The sequence below is a fragment of the Aristolochia californica genome, unplaced genomic scaffold, assembly GCF_029961685.1.
Source record: "Aristolochia californica isolate CCGP_79_NKW_82.1479 unplaced genomic scaffold, dmAriCali1.0.hap1 SCAF_6, whole genome shotgun sequence".
Classification (NCBI taxonomy): domain Eukaryota; kingdom Viridiplantae; phylum Streptophyta; class Magnoliopsida; order Piperales; family Aristolochiaceae; genus Aristolochia; species Aristolochia californica.
The window spans coordinates 42,217,198-42,236,519 of NW_027182257.1; the positions used below are offsets into that span (position 1 = coordinate 42,217,198).

The 19,322-nt window shown below is 38.2% G+C and overlaps 1 protein-coding gene across 1 annotated transcript; it reads left to right on the plus strand.

Annotated features, from left to right (window-relative positions):
- Nucleotides 1–7,162: 7,162 nt before the first annotated feature.
- LOC137935440 (phospholipase A1-Igamma1, chloroplastic-like) lies at nucleotides 7,163–8,602 on the plus strand. Its single transcript, XM_068780091.1, has 2 exons — nucleotides 7,163–8,244; nucleotides 8,353–8,602. Exons 1-2 carry the CDS (start codon nucleotides 7,163–7,165, stop codon nucleotides 8,600–8,602), a joined length of 1,332 nt encoding a protein of 443 aa, XP_068636192.1.
- Nucleotides 8,603–19,322: the final 10,720 nt, after the last annotated feature.

Genomic DNA, 19,322 nt, shown 5'->3' on the forward strand with positions numbered 1-19,322 from the left:
AAGATAGAATTGACACTTATTTTTTTGGGAATCGATCTCTCTCTGCCGTTTGTGTTACGTTCAAGTGTGGAGATGTCACTTTTGTTGCAATCATATTACAATGATCCCAAAAGGCTTCTTCTAATGTTTTACTCAATGTAATGGTGTTGGTAGATAAAATATAAATTATCAAGAGAATAATTAAAACAGGAGGAAGAATGAGGTTATGGACTTATGTCCTAACCCTGCTCCCGAAGCTCAATTTATAGATGAATTAAACCATAAAATTATAATTATATCCCTAAAACTTAAACTATAAAGAGTTGTTTTTGGATTCTTACTTTTAAGTGTCTTTTTAAAATGTGTAAACTGATAGAGATAAAGATAAAAATAGAGATAAAGATAGCTAATGATTGAATTAGCGACAGACTCAAATTGTAGAGTTCTAATCACCTACAGTCTCTGTGTAACTCTATAAATAGTTTACCTTATCAATGATAATTATGGCAATATTATTCTTCATTATTATATTCTACATTGTATCACAACAAGTACTCGTATGTGGACATTCCACCCAAATTATCCAAGTGCCTACACGTGAATGGGAGTGTTAAGGAATAGTCTCACATGGATTAGTGAGATCAAATATCTTGAGTTTATTAGTTGGCAGAAGAGGTTTCCTATGTGACTAGTCATTTTGGGATAGGTCTTGGACCCAACTTTACATGATATCAGAGCTTATTTGTCGTCATTGGAAATCCTTATCGGAAGCAGCCTCTGTAGCTACAGCTCACTGTCGCCACCCATACCCCCCCCCCCCCCCCTCGCGCTTCCTACGATTTCCTGTCGTCTCAATTCAGTCACGCCGGTGCCATCACCGCCATTCGCCCCTCCGGCCACACGGTCGACTGCACATAGTTCATCCCTGCGCCCCCCGTCCTGCACAACGTGCAAACTCGCTCTTGTTGTAGAGCGACTTCTTCCTATCCGGACGATAAGATTTCGTTCGCCCCAACCGCTGATCTTCCACCGGGCGATGCAATTCAGTCCAATCTAGCTGCTCTTCCTCTAGACAATGTGATTCTATCTGCCCCAGCCGTCTCCAGTGTCGCTGCTCTTCCGCCAGATGATGCTATTCCGTCTGCCCCTGCCGCTACTCTTCCTCCAAATAATTCCCGTCCGGCCCAACCGCCTCCTGTTAGGGGTGGCTTCAAACCAAGCCGACTCGGTTCGATTCGTTATCTCTCGAGCTCGAGCCGAGCTCGACCAAAGCCAGATTTGGCTCGACGGCTCGCGAGCCAACTCATTAATTTAATGAGCGGCGGATTCGGGGGGATTTAGAAAATTTTCAGCAGTCTGCCATCCCCCAAATTTTTTTTTCGGTCTCTCTCCTGTGCTCTCGCTCTCTTGGTCTCCTCCTTCCCTTCTCTCTTCTTCCTCCGAAATTTTTTTCTCACTCTCTCGGCCTCCATCTCCCTTCTCCCTCTTGCCGCCGCCGCACCTAATCCTTCCCCCAGCGCATCGCCTTCTCTGCTTCTCATCATCGTCATCGTCGACTCCCGTAGCGTCGCCCTCGCCTCGTCATACCCCAGCTAAAGCAGCTGCTCTGAACCCTCTCCCGTCGTCATCACCCCCCTACTACCGCCTGCTGCCACCGTCAGATTAGCCGGCCACCGCTCTCGCCAGAACGGCACAGAACCCCCCTGATACCTAAGTTGAGGGGGGAAATTATTTCCCCCTTCGACGCTCCGTCCCGCACAGCGTGCGAACTCGCACGTGCAGTTCACACATGCGAGTTTCATACTTGCGATTTTTTTATTAAAAAAAACATGCAAATCCTTGGCTCACATAATTATTATATTAATGTATAATAAACTGTAATCAATAAATAATATAATATCTAATTTAATTAATTTATTTTAATTATACTTACATTAAATTACTTATTCATGTTGTAATAATGTTTGTTTTACCTAATTTGGGGTTTAAGTATTTTGTTTTAATTAAGTATACTATTATAAGTTATTTATTTTCTTGTTTTTTATATTTTTCTCATTTTGGGACACTAACACTGGAAACCGTTTTCCAGTGTACATGAACTTGTCCACACTAATACCATGTTTGAAATTGAATTCCATGTAGATGAATGAAATGAATTTAAAGCATGAGATAAAGATGAACTTCAAATTTTAAGTTTGTTGACTAACCCCCCCTTATAATTCTCATATCCATAGTAGTTTCAAAGTCTACATTTAGTAATAGACTCATATCGTTCTTCCTTTCACCAAATACAGTTCAAGCTTTGATTTGTGGCAGTGATTGGGTTCGGGCAAAAGGTCAATTTCTTTGATTAATTATTTATTAAGATATTTTTTAGTTTTATTTATTAAAATTTTATTTTATGATTACAGCCTGAGAAGAAGAGTGTAGAGATAATACTACTAGCTATATGATTTTTCATGTTTTTCTCATCATGGTAATTTTAATATTTTTAATGACATTAAGTAACTAGTAGTGGAAGAGTATTTTTTTATCTGACAATAACTAATTTTATTTTTTAGTTTTTGTCATAGGTGGAGATTTTTCTCATGCAAGGACGTATATTATTTTCTAGCATGAAGAGAAACAACTATAGTTTGTAAATTTATAATGGATTTATATTTTTTATTTGGGTGATTATAAATTGATAGTGATATTTCATTTAATTTTGTTGTGTTTGATTATTTTATGGAGTTTACTCGTTTGTTATGCAATATATGGAGTGTTAAGACTATTTTATGGAGTGTATAAATAATTTCATGGAGTGTTTATGGAATGTATAGACAATTTTATTGAGTGTTTATGGAGTGTTTATCCAGGTATTATGTATATAGATTATGCCCAATTTTAAGTAGTGGTCATGCCGAATTTTATATAGGTATCATATACATAGATTATGCTCAATTTTAAGTAGAGGTCATGCCCAATCTTATACATGTATAATATATATATATATATATATATATATAGGTAATGCCCAATTTTATGTAAAATGTATTCATAATTTTATATATAATTTATTTGATATATATTTTTTTGAAAAGTATTAAATGTATGTTGAAGCTCGAAGCTCGGCTCAAACTCGGTAAAAAATTTTGGGCTCGAGCTCGATAACAATTTTAAGCTCGAGAAGAGGCTCGGCTTGAAGCTCAACTCGAACATAGGCAGGTTCCGGCTCGGCTCGGCTCGATGCCACCCCTACCTCCAGTGTTGCTGCTCTTCCCGACTGTTTGCTCTTCTCCGCCGCTACTCTAGTCAAATGTTGTTCTCTTCAAACCACTTCCGAGAACACACTTCGTCTTTTTGAAGATCAAGATTAGACTCTCCTATCGTAGCTCCTTCTTGCGGGGGCATGATAGAGATAAAGATAACTAGTAATTGAATTAGATACATATTCAAATTGTAGAGTTCTGATCACCTATAGTTTTTGTGTAACTCTATAAATAATTTACACCTTATAAATGATAATTACGGTAATAGTATTCTTCATTATTATATTCTACAAAAACTTCTATTACATCTGCATAAGCTGAGTATTTAATTATGATCGGATTTTTTTTCTTCTTCCAAACCTGCTGCATCAGCTCCATTTTATTTTCTCTTCTAGAACTCGTTTTTGTTAATAGCCATGCATTAACTGCTATCGCAAGAATGTAAGTTTTTTCTTAGTTGAATCTGAATATCATGGCATGGAACCAAAGTAGTGGGTTTCATATGAATTAACATAATCTAAAACCATCTCATAATCTTGAGAAATACATACGACGGGACTAATCCGTTATCTTCCAAGAATATTTAAGCCGAGAGGTGCAAGTATTATAATGAGTGAATCATGTCAACAAGATATAGACATTAAAACGAATGTAGCCTTTCCTCGCTTACATACTTTATATCTTCGTTAATTTTTATATACTGTTTTCAAGGAGCACTTACGACCGCGGCACTTGCAGAGTTGATTGGATTCCAAATCGTAAACGGTGCATGATCTGTCGTAGGTACATGCATGATCTGTCGTCGGTACATGCATTGTGGCAAAAGTTCTCATGTCTCTTGTTATCGCTCCAACTTTGTGGGTCGCAACCATAATTTTGAAGAATGGTGATACAATGAAAAGATTAACACTCGCTTTCGATGACCATGTTGAGGAAAGAAAAACAACGTCGACTCCCCCAGATCTTGTCATGTTCTTCAGCTCTGTACATATGCTGCTGTTAAGGAATAATTCCACATGGATTAGTGAGTATAAAAATCTTGAGTTTATTAGTTGGAAAAAGGCTTACTAAGTTGGTTAGTTATTTTGCGATGGGCTTTGGACCTAACTTTACATGGTATCAAAGCAAGTACTCGTATATGGTTCTCCACCCAAATTATCCACATGTAGAATCTAAGGAATAATCCCACTGTTGGGTTTGTGGATTGGAAGTGAGAATGGGTAGCATCTGGTCGAACCAAGTTTGAACCTACATATATTCGAGATGAGCTTGATCTCAATACTTTGAATTCGAGTTCAAGCTTGAACACCCTCGAGCTTAAAATTAGAATCGAGGTCGAGCGTAAGGATTTATAACAGAGACAACTAGAGCCGAGTTTGAGCTCCAATCTACATTTAAAATTTTTAATAAAAGACATGTCAAATAAATTGTACATAAAATTATACAAAAAATTTACTTAAATTTGTGCATAACCTCTACATAAAATTTTATATGAGCACCGTGAAAAATTTGTCAAACCTTTCCCATGTTTTAACAAATTTATCAAACCTACATTCCAATGTTTTTGCAAATATGTACTGCATAAAATTTGTTTGTACGTAATCTATTCCGTTCCCTAACTCCCTTCGACAATGCCCGAGTTGGCAACACCCAAATACCAAAAGGGAGTTAAATCCTTTTTGCATAAAAATCGAAAGCTTAGTCAAATAGTCACAAAACAAGACTAATTCACACGCACATGGAAAACCTATTTAGTCCCAGAGATACAACAAATCATCTTATAATCAGCGAGGATGTTGCGGAATAAACCACAAGACACACACTAGTTCATTGGTAAACAAAATAGGACAATTAATAAAGGAAAATTTAGTAGAACATATCAGAGATAAAAAATATTGAAAAAGAGGAATAAAAGAAGTTAGAAAGCTTACCTGATAATAACGAATTAACGACACAATAACTCAAATAAAGGCGAGAACGCTTATGATGTGATCAGATGTAGACCTCCCCAACTTCATGTTGCGGTGAGTGGAAGACGAGCGATGGGCTCGTATCATGCAGGGATAACGATAGAGATAGGCTTACAAGTAAGTTGGAGATCAACGGTTAACGATGAATACTAGCATGCATGAAGAACGAAGTCATGGGAGTTCACAACATGAAGCTGACACATGGCAAGATTCGCTCTACATGTCGGGTCAAACCAAATTTGGGGAAATTATTTCCGATTAAATTGAAAAATTAGAAAGGGTAATTTTCAAATTATGATAGGACTCCCCTTAGCCTAGTCGCAATCAAGCCTATGATAAAATTGGTGCTTCTCTTTCAATTCTGTTTGTTTAATCTATAGGACCAAACCCTCTTCAAAGAGAGAAATCAAAAGGAGAGGAATTAGAAAGAGAAGAGAAATCATAGTGGGCCGAGATATAATGGGTAAGGTTGATACCGGTCGATTTCGTGACTTTGCTGGAAGAAATTGCAAACACAAAAGTTGAAGGAAAGATGTAAAATTTTAAACAACAAAGTTGAAGAAATTTTGCAATTCGCATAACAGGCCAAAGAATAATGTTGAAGGAAATCAAAGTTACCTATAACTTTTGTCAGCAACGCCCAAATTGTAAAATTGCATACGTAGGAAGATGAACATGGTGGAAAGGTTGAGGAATCGATTTTTGGGAGGCAAAGAAGAAGAAATGTGGCATGGCTGCCCCATTCTTCCATCGGAACTCAAAACGCCTCATCTGTTTTGGATATTCCCGAAGGTAAAGACTAGAAATCGACTCATGTTGGTTTAAGTAAACAAGTTGGGCTTGCGAGCTCGCAAACAAAACCACCACTCGTTCGAGTTCGGCTCGTTTATTGAAACAAACCCGAATCCTAATCTCGAATTCATTTCGAGATCAAGTTTATTGAAACCGAACCAAGTTGGTGCTGAATAGAGCTCGATTCGCAACCGGCCAGCTCAATTCGATACCAGCCCTAGTCAGGAGGAATATCGTTCTTACATAGAGTTAAATAGAACATATTACTTAAATTGAAGTTAAATTAAATTTATTTCTTGTTTATATGATTAATGTCTAAATGATTTCAATATATTACTTCAAAATTAAGTTATAATAAATTTTATTTTAATTAAATTAATACACACGCAAATAAAAGTTTTAATCGAATAAATATAATTTTTAATTTAAAATATATAATTTATATGACTATTTCATGCAAACGGTAAATGAATGTATTATTAAAATTTAAATAATAATTATTTAGTAGAAAGGGTCAACAATATAAAAGCACTTTTCCACGTATTTTAAATGAAGACCATTTTAGCCGGTCAATCCAGCCTCTCAATCACTAGTTTTACACTTGGCGTGTTGGTTGAATTATGTCAGTGAGAGAAGACGTATTAAATTCCCAAGTTGGATCTTGCTCGGTCTTTGGCGCCTATGGTAGCCATTCCTGTGATTGACCTCCACGACTTTCCCCGTCACTCCAGAAAGCTCGTAGAAGGGTGCAACCACCCGATTCGATGGTTAAGATCCATCGATAAAAAAAAAACATTGACCCTCTTCCAGGATCGTTTCTCCACAATCTTGGAGACGTCGCCGAGGTAAATTTCTGAGTCGTAATAATGACTAAATCTGACTCACTATTTGAACAAGAAATATTTAGTCCAACTCTCCCTACTCTCCCTATTTGAACTAGAAATATTTAGTACTACTTTTCCAAATACGAAGGCGAGGAGGGAACTGATGACTCGTTCAGGTCATCCTGACGCGTTTCCATGGAAGAATATTCTTACTTAAAACTCATTCCACTACTGATACTATAAATACATATTCATTTCATGGATGACTTCATTCCGCTCTTTTTCTCTCCCACTTTGCTTCTTTTGAAACTCTCCGACTTTGCTTCTTTTGAAACTCTCCAACGCCATGGCTGAAGTTGAAGCTGCAACAGGAAACGATCGATCCCAAGGTAGTTTATCCGACTCCTGGCGAGTGATCAACGGTCGAAATGACTGGGCCGGCTTGCTGGATCCGATGGACCCACTTTTACGTACGGAGCTCATCCGGTATGGGGAGATGGCTCAGGCTTGCTACGATGCCTTCGACAATGAATCCTACTCTAAGTACTGTGGAAGCTGCAAGTACGATCGCAGCAACTTCTTTAAGTGCCTCGGCATGGGCGAGTCGGGGTACGAGGTGACTCGGTATCTCTACGCCACCATCAACCTCCAGCTCCCCAACTTCTTCACCAAGCCCCTGGGTGCCGATGATTGGAACGCCAACGCCAATTGGATGGGCTATGTGGCCGTCTCCACCGATGAGACGTCGAAACGTATCGGTCGCCGTGACATCACGGTCGCTTGGCGAGGCACTGCGACACAGTTGGAGTGGCTGGCTAACCTGACGGACTTTCTGGTGCCAGCCTCCTCGGAGGGTATACCGTGCCCTAATCCTCATGTCAAAGTTGAATCCGGCTTCATCAATCTGTACTGTGATAAGGTTCAGGGCGGCAGTTTATGCACTTACTCGGCAAGGGAGCGGATCTTGACTGAAGTGGCGACGTTGGTGGATCGCTACAAAGATGAGGAAATAAGCATCACCTTCACCGGCCACAGCTTGGGGGGTGCATTAGCCTTGTTGAGTGCCTTCGACGTAGCTGAGATGGGCCTGAACGTGACTACGGATGGACGGCCGATTCCGATTTGCGTCTTCTCCTTCTCTGCGCCGAGGGTAGGCAACAGCCGGTTCAAGGAACGGATAGAGGGGCTGGGGGTGAAGGTGTTGAGGGTGGTGAACGTTCATGACCTAGTTCCAAAAGTGCCAGGGGTATTAGTCAATAAGTCTGTGCCTGAGATCCTCAAGAAGTTGGGACAGTGGCTGCCATATTGGAGTTACTCCCATGTGGGAGTGGAGCTTCCTCTGGATCACAAGAATTCACCCTTCTTGAAGAGCACACTGGATCTATCTTGTTTCCATAATCTGGAAGCTCACTTACACTTGCTTGATGGGTAAGTCTTTTCTTCTCCACAAATATTGTGACTGCTGTTTTGTTCATTGATGTAATTCTCTTTAAATCATGTTAAGCTTCTGAAGCATGATCTTGGTGTTGGGAACAGGTACCATGGCAAGGGCCAAAGTTTCTTCCTCTCAAGTGGGAGAGACCCAGCATTGGTGAACAAAGCCAGCGACTTCCTGAAAGATGAAAGCCATGTGCCACCACGGTGGAGGCAGGAGGAGAACAAGGGGCTGGTGATGAAACACGACGGACGCTGGATACAGCTGGAGCGACCGATGTTCGACGAGCACCTGCCGGAAATTTACCACCACCGCCGGGAGCAGATTAGTCGCAACTCTCCTGTACATTAAATAAGATTTTTTTTGTGATGGAATATTACTCGTACAATAAAAAGATAGGATTGACACATTCTTTTTTGCGAATCTCTCTCTCTCTCTCTCTCTTCTTGCAATCATATTACAATGATCCCAAAAGGCTTTCTTGTAATTTTTTAATAGGACGTTTAGGTTTGTACCCAACTTTTTAAACAAAATTACACCAAATTTTGAACTTATTTTAAAAAGTACCTGACTATGACACGTTCACCCGTCAACTGCATATGTGTGTGTAAGATTTGACCAATCATGTGTCGCCATGAAAGCACGACACATCAGTACTCTGTGAGTCCAATGACACCTTAATTTCCAGAAACGTCATCACCAATATAAGATGTCATGTTATTAAATGACACAAAAACCCTTAGTTTAATATATAACATGACAAACTACGCCATCATCCAGCCAGTACCTTTTATTATCAATTTAAAATATTTATAAATTTTAAAAATTATTTTAAAGCTTAAAAATTAAATTTATCATTATACTTAAAGGCTTATGTGGCACGTGATGACATGGCATGATGGTGTATCAAAGAATTTAATGACATGGCATCCTACATGTGCGATGAAGTGTCAATTGACGTGTCGTTCGACTCAACGAGTGTTGATGTGTTATGATGACATGGCGATACGTAACCAGTCAAAGTTTACGTGTCACTTTTCAATGTACACATATGCAATTGACCGGTTAAATTTAGGTATTTTTCTAAATAAGTTGAAAAGTTTGTCATTTGTCTGACTATGTTTAAAAAATTGGGTAAAACCCTAAAAGTCTCTTTTTTAATCATGTAGTGGTGTTGGTAGCTAAAATGGGAGATCTCCCTCCTTTTTTAAAAGAAATTAACGATAAGTTTTTTTAGTCAGGTGTTAAAGATTAGATTTTTAGGCTAAATTTGTTATCATGAAATAAATTAAAAATCAAATTTATAATTGAATTTTTGAACATAATATAAATTATCAAGGGAATAATTAAAACAAGAGGAAGAATGAGGTTATGGACTTATGTCCTAACCCTCCCCCTGAAGCTCAATTTATAGATGAATTAAACTATAAAATTATAATTATATCCCTAAAACTTAAACTATAAAGAGTCGTTTTTGGATTCTTACTTTTAAGTGTCTTTTTAAAATGTGTGAACTGATAGAGATAAAGATAGATAATGATTGAATTAGAGACAGACTCAAATTGTAGAGTTCTAATCACCTACAGTCTTTGTGTAACTCTATAAATAGTTTACACCTTATTAATGATAATTATGGCAATATTAGTCTTCATTATTATATTCTACATTGTATCACAGCAAGTACTCGTATGTGGACATTCCACCCAAATTATCCAAGTACCTACACGTGAGGGGGAGTGTTAAAGAATAATCCCACATAGATTAGTGAGATCAAATATTTTGAGTTTATTAGTTAGTAGAAGAGGTTTCCTATGTGACTAGTCAATTTGGGCTAGGCCTAGGACCCAACTTTACATGATATCAGAAGCAGCCTCAGTACCTATAGCCCACTGTCGCCACCCATACCACCCCCCCCCCCCCCCCCCCCCCCCCCCCCCCTCTCGTGCTCCCTACGGTCTCCTGTCATCACAGTTCAGTCTCGTTGGTGCCATCACCGCCATTCGCCCCTCCGCCCACATGGTCAACTGCACATAGTTCTTCCCTCCCCCCTCGACACCATGTCCGGCACAGCGTGCGAACTCGCAGGTGAAGTTCACTCGTGTAAATTTCACACATCTGATTTTTTTTTTGAAGAACAAAAAATAAAAAAATCTTTCACTGTAGAGCGTCTTCTTCCTATCCGAACGATAAAATTTCGTCCGTCCCAGCCACTGATCTTCCATCGGGCGATGCAATTCCGTCCAACCCAGTTGCTCTTCCTCTGGACGATGTGATTCTATCTGCCCCAGCCCCCTCTAGTGTCTCTACTCTTCCGCCAGATGATACGATTCCGTCCGCCCCAGCCGCCTTCAATGCCGCTACTCTTCCTCCAAACGATGTAATTCCCGTCCGGCCCAGCCGCCTCCAGTTAGGGGTGGCTTCGAACCTAGCCGGCTTGCGAGCAGCTCGAGTTCAGCTCGGTTCGATTCGATATCTCGAGCTCGAGATCCGAAATCGGCTCGTTTAAATTAACGAGCCGAGCTCGGTCAAAACTAGATTCGGCTCGACGGCTCGCGAGCCGGCTAGTTAATTTAACGAGAGGCGGATTCGGGGGGATTTGGGAAATTTTCGGCAGTCTGCCATCTCCCAAATTTTTTTTTTGTGATGGAATATTACTCGTACAATAGAAAGATAGAATTGACACATTCCTTTTTGCGAATCTCTCTCTCTCTCTCTCTCTCTCTCTCTCTCTCTCTCTCTCTCTCTCTACTGTTAGTGTTTCGTTCAAATGCGATGGCAAACATAGGAGAGTAAAAAGTAGTTCACCTCAAATGGTGCAATCATTTTACAATGATCCCAAAAGGCTTTCTTGTAATTTTTTAATGGGACGTTTAGGTTTGTACCCAACTTTTTAAACATAATTACACGAAATTTTGAACTTATTTTGAAAAATACCTAACTTTGACCCGTCAAGTGCATATGTGTTTGGTCAAAAGTTGCTCGTATGATTTGACCAATCATGTGTCGCCACGAAAGCACTACACATCAGTACTCAATGAGTCCAATGACACGTCAATTTCCAGAAACGTCATAACCAATGTAAGATGTCATGTCATTAAATGACACAAAAACCCTTAGTTTAAGATATAACATGATAAACCATGCCATCATCCATGTAGTACCTTTTATTATCGATTTAAAATATTTATAAATTTTAAAATAATTTTAGAGCTTAAAAATCAAATTTATCGATACACTTAAAGGCTTATGTGGCACGTGATGACATGGCTTGATGGTGTATAAAAGAATTTAATGACATGGCATCCTACATGTACGATGATGTGTCAATTGATTCGACTCAACGAGTGTTGATGTGTTATGATGACATGGCGATACATAATCAGTCAAAGCTTATATGTCACTTTTCATAGTACACATATGCAGTTGACCGGTCAAATTTAGGTATTTTTCTAAATAAGTTGAAAAGTTTGTCATTTGTCTAATTGTGTTTAAAAAATTGGGTAAAACCCTAAAAGTCTCATTTTTAATCATGTAGTGGTGTTGGTAGCTAAAATGGGAGATCTCCCTCCTTTTTAAAACGAAATTAACGATAAGTTGTTTTAGTCATGTGTTAAAGATTAGATTTTTAGGCTAAATTTGCTATCATGAAATAACATAAAAATCAAATTTATAATTTTATTTTTTAACTAATATAAATTATCAAGGGAATAATTAAAACAGGAGGAAGAATGAGGTTACGGACTTATGTCCTAACCCTCCCCTCGAAGCTCACTTTATAGATGAATTAAACTATAAAATTATAATTATATCCCTAAAACTTAAACTATAAAGAGTCGTTTTTGGATTCTTACTTTTAAGTGTCTTTTTAAAATGTGTAAACTGATAGAGATAAAGATAAAAATAGTTATAGATATAAAGATAATGATAGAGATAAAGATAGTTAATGATTGAATTAGAGACAGACTCAAATTGTAGAGTTCTAATCACCTACATTCTCTGTGTAACTCTATAAATAGTTTACACCTAATCAATGATAATTATGGTAATATTATTCTTCTTTATTTTATTCCACATTGTATCACAGCAAGTACTCGTCTGTGAACCCTCCACCCAAATTATCCATGTGCTTACAGTGAGGGGGAGTGTTAAGGAATAATCCCACATGGATTAATGAGATCAAATATCTTGAATTTATTAGTTGGCAGAAGAGGTTTCCTATATGACTAGTCATTTTGGGATAGGCCTTGGACCCAACTTTACATGATATCAGAGCTTATCTGCCGTCATTGGAAATCCTTATCGGAAGCAGCCTCTGTAGCTACAGCCCATTGTCGCCACCCATACCCCCCCCCCACCTCGACACCCTGTCCCGCACAACGTGCGAACTCACATGTGAAGTTCACTCGTGTGAGTTTGGCACGTGTGATTTTTTTTTAGAATAAAAAATAAAAAAATCTCTCACTGCAGAGCATCTTCTTCCTATCCGGACGATGAGATTTCATCCGCCCCAGCCGCTGATCTTCCTCTGGACGATGTGATTCTATCTGCCCCAACCACTTCCAGTGCCGCTGCACTTCAGCCAGACGATGCGATTCCGTTCGCCCCAACCGCCTTCAATGCCACTACTCTTCCTCCAAACGATGTAATTCCTGTCTGGCCCAGCCGCCTCCAGTTAGGGGTGGCTTCGAACCGAGCCGGCAAGGGAGAGGCTCGAGTTCGGCTCGGTTCGAGTCGATACCTCTCGAGCTCGAGATCCGAAATCGACTCATTTAAATTAACAAGCTGAGCTCAACAAAAACCAGATTCTGCTCTACAGCTCGCGAGCCGGCTCGTTAATTTAACGAGCGGTGGATTCGGGGGGATTTGGGAAATTTTCGGCAGTCTGCCATCTCCCGAATTTTTTTTTTGTGTCTCTCTCTGGCGCTCTCGCTCTCTTGGTCTCCTCCTTCCCTTCTCTCTTCTTCCTCCGAAATTGTTTTCTCCCTCTCTCGGCCTCCATCTCCCTTCTCCCTCTCGCCGCCGCCGCACCTAAACCTTCCCCCCGCGCATCGCCTTCTCTGCCTCTCATCGTCGTCATTGTCGACTCCCGTAGCGTCGTCATCGCCTCGTCGTTCCCCAACTAGGGCAGCTGCTCCGAACCCCCTCCCGTCATCGTCACCCACCTACTACCGCCTGCTGCCGCCGTCAGACCAACCGACCACCGCTCTCGCCGGAACAACACAAACCCCCCCCCCCGAATAATTTCCCCCCTCGACGCTCCGTCCCGCAGCGTGCGAACTCGCACGTGCAGTTCACACATGCAAGTTTTGAACTTGAGATTTTTTTATTAAAAAAAAAAACTTGCAAATCCTATTCTCAGCCTGTTTTTCCACTGGAGGATGCAATTTTGTCAGCCCTAACCGCCTCTAGTACTGTTTTCCTCATGACGATGCAATAATACGTAAAAATATAGTGTGTTAACGTTAGCATTTGATCAAATTTTTTGTTTATTTAATTATTTTTTTATAATTAATCATGTGCACAGTTAATTGGCTCACGCAATTATTGTATTAATGTATAATAAACTGCAATCATTAAATAATATAATATCTAATTTAATTAATTATACATTAATTTACTTATTCGTGTTGTAATCATGTTTGTTTGACCTAATTTGGGGTTTAAGTTTTATGTTTTAATTAAGTATACTATTATAAGTTATTTATTTTCTTGTTTTTTATATTTTTCTCATTTTGGGACACTAACACTGGAAACTGTTTTCCAATGTACATGAACTTGTCCACACTAATACCAAGTTTGAAATTGAATTTCATGTAGATAAATGAAATGAATTTGAAGCAGGAGATAAAGATGAACTTCAAATTCTAAGTTTGTTGACTAACCCCTCATAATTCTCATATCCGCAGTAGTTTCAAAGTCTACATTTAGTAATAGACTCATATTGTTCTTCCTTGCACCAAATACAGTTCAAGCTTTGATTTGTGGCAGTGATTGGGTTCGGGCTCTTAACGGTGTAAAGAAAAATCAAAAGGTCAATTTCTTTTATTAATTGTTTATTATGATATTTTTTAGTATTTTTTAGTAGTTTTTATTAAAATTTTGTTTTATGATTACAGCCTGAGAAGAAGAGTGTAGAGATAATGCTACCAGCTACATGATTTTTCATGTTTTTCTCATCATGGTAGTTTGAATATTTTTAACAACATTAAGTACCTAGTAGTAGAAGAGTATTTTTTTATCTGACAATAACAAATTTTATTTTTTTTCTTTTTGTCATAGGTGGAGATTTTGCTCATGCAGGGACATTCAGGGACGTATATTATTTTCTAGCAAGAAGAGAAACAACTATAGTTTGTAAATTTATAATGGATTTATAGTTTTTATTTGGGTGATTGTAAATTGATAGTGATATTTCATTTAATTTTTTTGTGTTTGATTATTGTATGGAGTTTATTCGTAATGTTATGCAATGTATGGAGTGTTTAAACTATTTTATGGAGTTTATTCGTAATGTTATGCAATGTATGGAGTGTTTAAACTATTTTATGGAGTGTATAAATAATTTCATGGAGTGTATATAGAATGTATAGACAATTTTATGGAGTGTTTATGGAGTGTTTATGCAGGTATTATGTATATAGATTATGCCCAATTTTAAGTAGAGGTCATGCCGAATTTTATATAGGTATCATATACATAGATTATGCTTAATTTTAAGTAGAGGTCATGCCCAATCTTATACATGTATTATATATATACATGGGTTATGCCCAATTTTATGTAGAGATCATGCCCAATTTTATGTAAAATGTATGCATAAATTTATATACAATTTATTTGATATATATTTTTTGAAAAGTTTTAAATGTATGTTGAAGCTCGAACTCGGTTAAAATTTTTGGGCTCGAGCACGATAACAATTTTAGGCTCGAGACGAGGCTCGGCTCGAAGCTCGACTCAAAATATTTAAATCAAGCTCGGCTCGAACATAGGCAGGTTCGGGCTCTGCTCGGCTCGATGCCACCCCTACCTCCAGTGCCGCTGCTCTTCCCAACTGTTTGCTCTTCTCCGCCGCTACTCTAGTCAACTGTTGTTCTCTCCAAACCACTTCCGAGAACACACTTCGTCTTTTTGAAGATCAAGATTAGACTCTCCTATCGTAGCTCCATCTTGAGGGGACATGATAGAGATAAAGATAACTAGTAATTGAATTAGATATATATTCAAATTGTAGAGTTCTAATCAATTAAAGTCTTTGTGTAACTCTATAAATAGTTTACACCTTATTAATGGTAATTACGGTAATAGTATTCTTCATTATTATATTCTACAAAAACTTCTATTACATCTACATAAGCTGAGTATTTACTTATGATCGGATTTTTTTTTCTTCCAAACCTGTTGTATCAGCTCCATTTTATTTTCTCTTCCAAAACTCGTTTTTGTTAATAGCCATGCATTAACTGCTATCCCAAAAATGTAAGTTTTTTCTTAGTTGAATCTGAATATCATGGCATGGAACCAAAGTAGTGGGTTTCATATGAATTAACAAAATCTAAAACTATCTCTTAATCTTGAGAAATACATACGACGGGACTAATCCGTTATCTTCCAAGAATATTTAAGCCGAGAGGTGCCAGTATTATAATGAGTGAATCATGTCAACAAGATATAGACATCACTAATTAAAACGAATGTAGCCTTCCTCGCTTACATACTTTATATCTTCGTTAATTTTTATAAACTGTTTTCAAAGAGCGCTTACGACCGCGGCACTTGCAGAGTTGACTGGATTCCAAATTGTAAACGGTGCATGATCTGTCGTAGGTATAGGCATTGCAGCAGAAGTCGTTATGTCTATTGTTATCGATCCAGCTTTGTGGGTCGCACGACCGTAATTTTGAAGAATGGTGATACAATGAAAAGATTAACACTCGCTTTTGATGACCACGTTGAAGAAAGAAAAACAACGATGATTCCCCCACATCTTGTCATTTTTCGTCAACTATGTACTTATGCTGCTGTTAAGGAATAATTCCACATGGATTAGTGAGTATAAAAATCTTGAGTTTATTAGTTGGAAAAAGGCTTACTAAGTTGGCTAGTTATTTTGCAATGGGCCTTGGACCTAACTTTACATAGTATCAAAACAAGTACTCGTATGTGGACCTCCACCCACATTGTCCACATATAGAATCTAAGGAATAATCCCACTATTGGGTTTGTGGATTGGAAGTGAGTATGGGTGGCATCGGGTCAAGCCAAGCTTGAACCTGCATATATTCGAGATGAGCTTGATCTCAGTACTTTGAATTCGAGTTCAAGCTGGAACACCCTCAAGCTTCAAATTAGAATCAAGGTCGAGCCTAAGAATTTCTAACAGAGATTGAGCTTGAGCCGAGTTTGAGCTCCAATCTACATTTAAAATTTTGGATAAAAGGCATGTCAAATAAATTGTACATAAAATTGTACATAAATTTTACTTAAATTTGTGCATAAGCTCTACATAAAATTGTATATGAGCACCGTGACAAATTTGTCAAACCATTCCCATGTTTTTACAAATTTATCAAACCTACATTCCAATGTTTTTGCAAATATGTACTGCATAAAATTTGTTTGTACGTAATCTATTCCGTTCCCTTACTCCCATTGGCAATGCCCGAGTTGGCAACACCCAAATACCAAAAGAGGGTTAAATCCTTCCTGCATAAAAATCGAAAGCTTAATCAAATAGTCACAAAACAAGACTAATTCACACGCACATGGAAAACCTATTTTGTCCCCAAGATACAACAAATCATCTTATAATCAGCGAGGTTGTTGCGGAATAAACCACAAGACACGTACTAGCTCATTGGTAAACAAAATAAGACAATTAATAAAGGGAAATTCAGTAGAACATATCAGAGATAACAAATATTGAAAAGGAGGAATAAAAGAAGTTAGAAAGCTTACTTGATAATAACGAATTAACAACACAATAACTCAAAAGAAGGCAAGAACGCTTATGATGTGATCAGATGTAGACCTCCCCAACTTCATGATACGGTGAGTGCAAGACTAGCGATGGGCTCGTATCATGCAGGGACAACGACGGAGATAGGCTTACAAGTAAGTTGGAGATCAACGGTTAACGATGACTACTAGCATGCATAAAGAACGAAGTCATGGGAGTTCACAACGTGAAGCTGACGCATGGCATGATTCACTCTACTTGTCGGGTCAAACCAAATTTGGGGTTGTTATTTCCGATTAAATTGAAAAATTAGAAAGGGTAATTTTCAAATTATGATAGGACTCCCCTTAGCCTAGTCGCAATCAAGCCTATGATAAAAATTGTGCTTCTCTTTCAATTTTGTTTGTTTAATCTATTGGAACAAACCCTCTTCAAAGAGAGAAATCAAAAGGAGAGGAATTAGAAAGAGAAGAGAAATCATAGTGGGTCTAGATATAATGGCTAAGGTTGATACCGGTCGATTTCGTGACATTACTGGAAGAAATTGCAAACACAAAAGTTGAAGGAAAGATGTGAAATTTTAAACAACAAAGTTGAAGAAATTTTGCAATTCGCATAATGGGTCAAAGAATAATGTTGAAGGAAATCAAAGTTACCTGTGACTTCCGTCGGCAACGCCAAAATCGTAAAATTGCATACGTTGAAAGATGAACATGGTGGAAAGATTGAGGAATCAATTTTCCAGAGGCAAAGAAGATTGAGAAATCAAAGTTACCTATGGGGGGGTTAGTACACATGACTCAGGACATGATCTTCATGCGCATTACGCAGTTTATGTCCTGGTGTCGTTAGGGGGCGCCGAAATTCATGTCATGTACATGAACATACATGACTCAGGAGTTCATGTCCCAAGACTCTCGCGCGGGGCTGTCTCTCTGGGCTCTCTCTGCCGCACACCTCTCTGCCATTGCATTCCCGCAGCCCTCTCTCATTCTCTGCTCCCTCTCTCGTCTCCATTCCCGCAACCCTCTCTCGTCTCCGCAACCCTCTCTCGTCTCCATTCCCGCAGCCCTCTCTCATTCTTTGCTCCCTCTCTCGTCTCCATTCCTGCAGCCCTCTCTCGTCTCCGCAACCCTCTCTCGTCTCCATTCCCATGGCCCTCTCTCATTCTCTGCTCCCTCTCTCATTCCCGCAGCCCTCCCTCGTTCTCGCAGAGCACGGGAGGTCGAGCATCTATTGCAGAGCTTCTCGGCCTCCCTCTCTTCTCCCTCTCGGCGTACCGTCGGAGCGCCGCCTCTATCAACATTGCCCGCCGCCGTCGCCTTTGCCTAGCTCGTCCCCGTCGCCATCGCCGTTGCCCGCTGGCTCACTGCTGAGGAAGACGAAGATGTTTAATTTTTCCTAAGTTAGGAAAAATTAAACTATCTTCATAAAAATCATTAATTTATAATTTTTATTTATAAAATAATTATTTTTATTTTACAATTACTATATTAAAATAGTGATTTAATAGTCATAATTAAAATATTGTTAAAATAAATATTTGATAAATAAAAATTATAAATTAATGATTTTTATGAAGATAGTTAATTAAACCAATGGTTTTAAATTTTGTGATAATATATTATTAATTAATAATACATAAAATATATTATGTACAAATATATAGTGTGTTAAAGTTATGATTAGATCAATTTTTTCTCTTAAATTATTCATTTTTAGGTTAAAGTATATCATATATTATTAATAAATTAATAACCTAACGTACTACTTTCGTTTTTTTATTTATAACGTTATTTATTTATTATTTATAATTAACCATATACGTATTTCATTGGCTCATATAATTACTATATTAATGTACAATAAAATATCTAATTCAATTAATAAATATATTAATAATAGTTATTTTACCTAATTTCGGGTTTAAGGATTATGTTGTAATTAAGTACACTGTAAAGGTTTAGAGATTCTCTTGTTTTTTATGTTTTTCTTATGTTGGGGTACTAACACTAGAAACTGTTTTCCAGTGCATATGAAGTCGTCAACACTAACACCAAGTGCGAAGATGATCTTCATGTACATGACTGACATGATCTTCATGTTGGACAT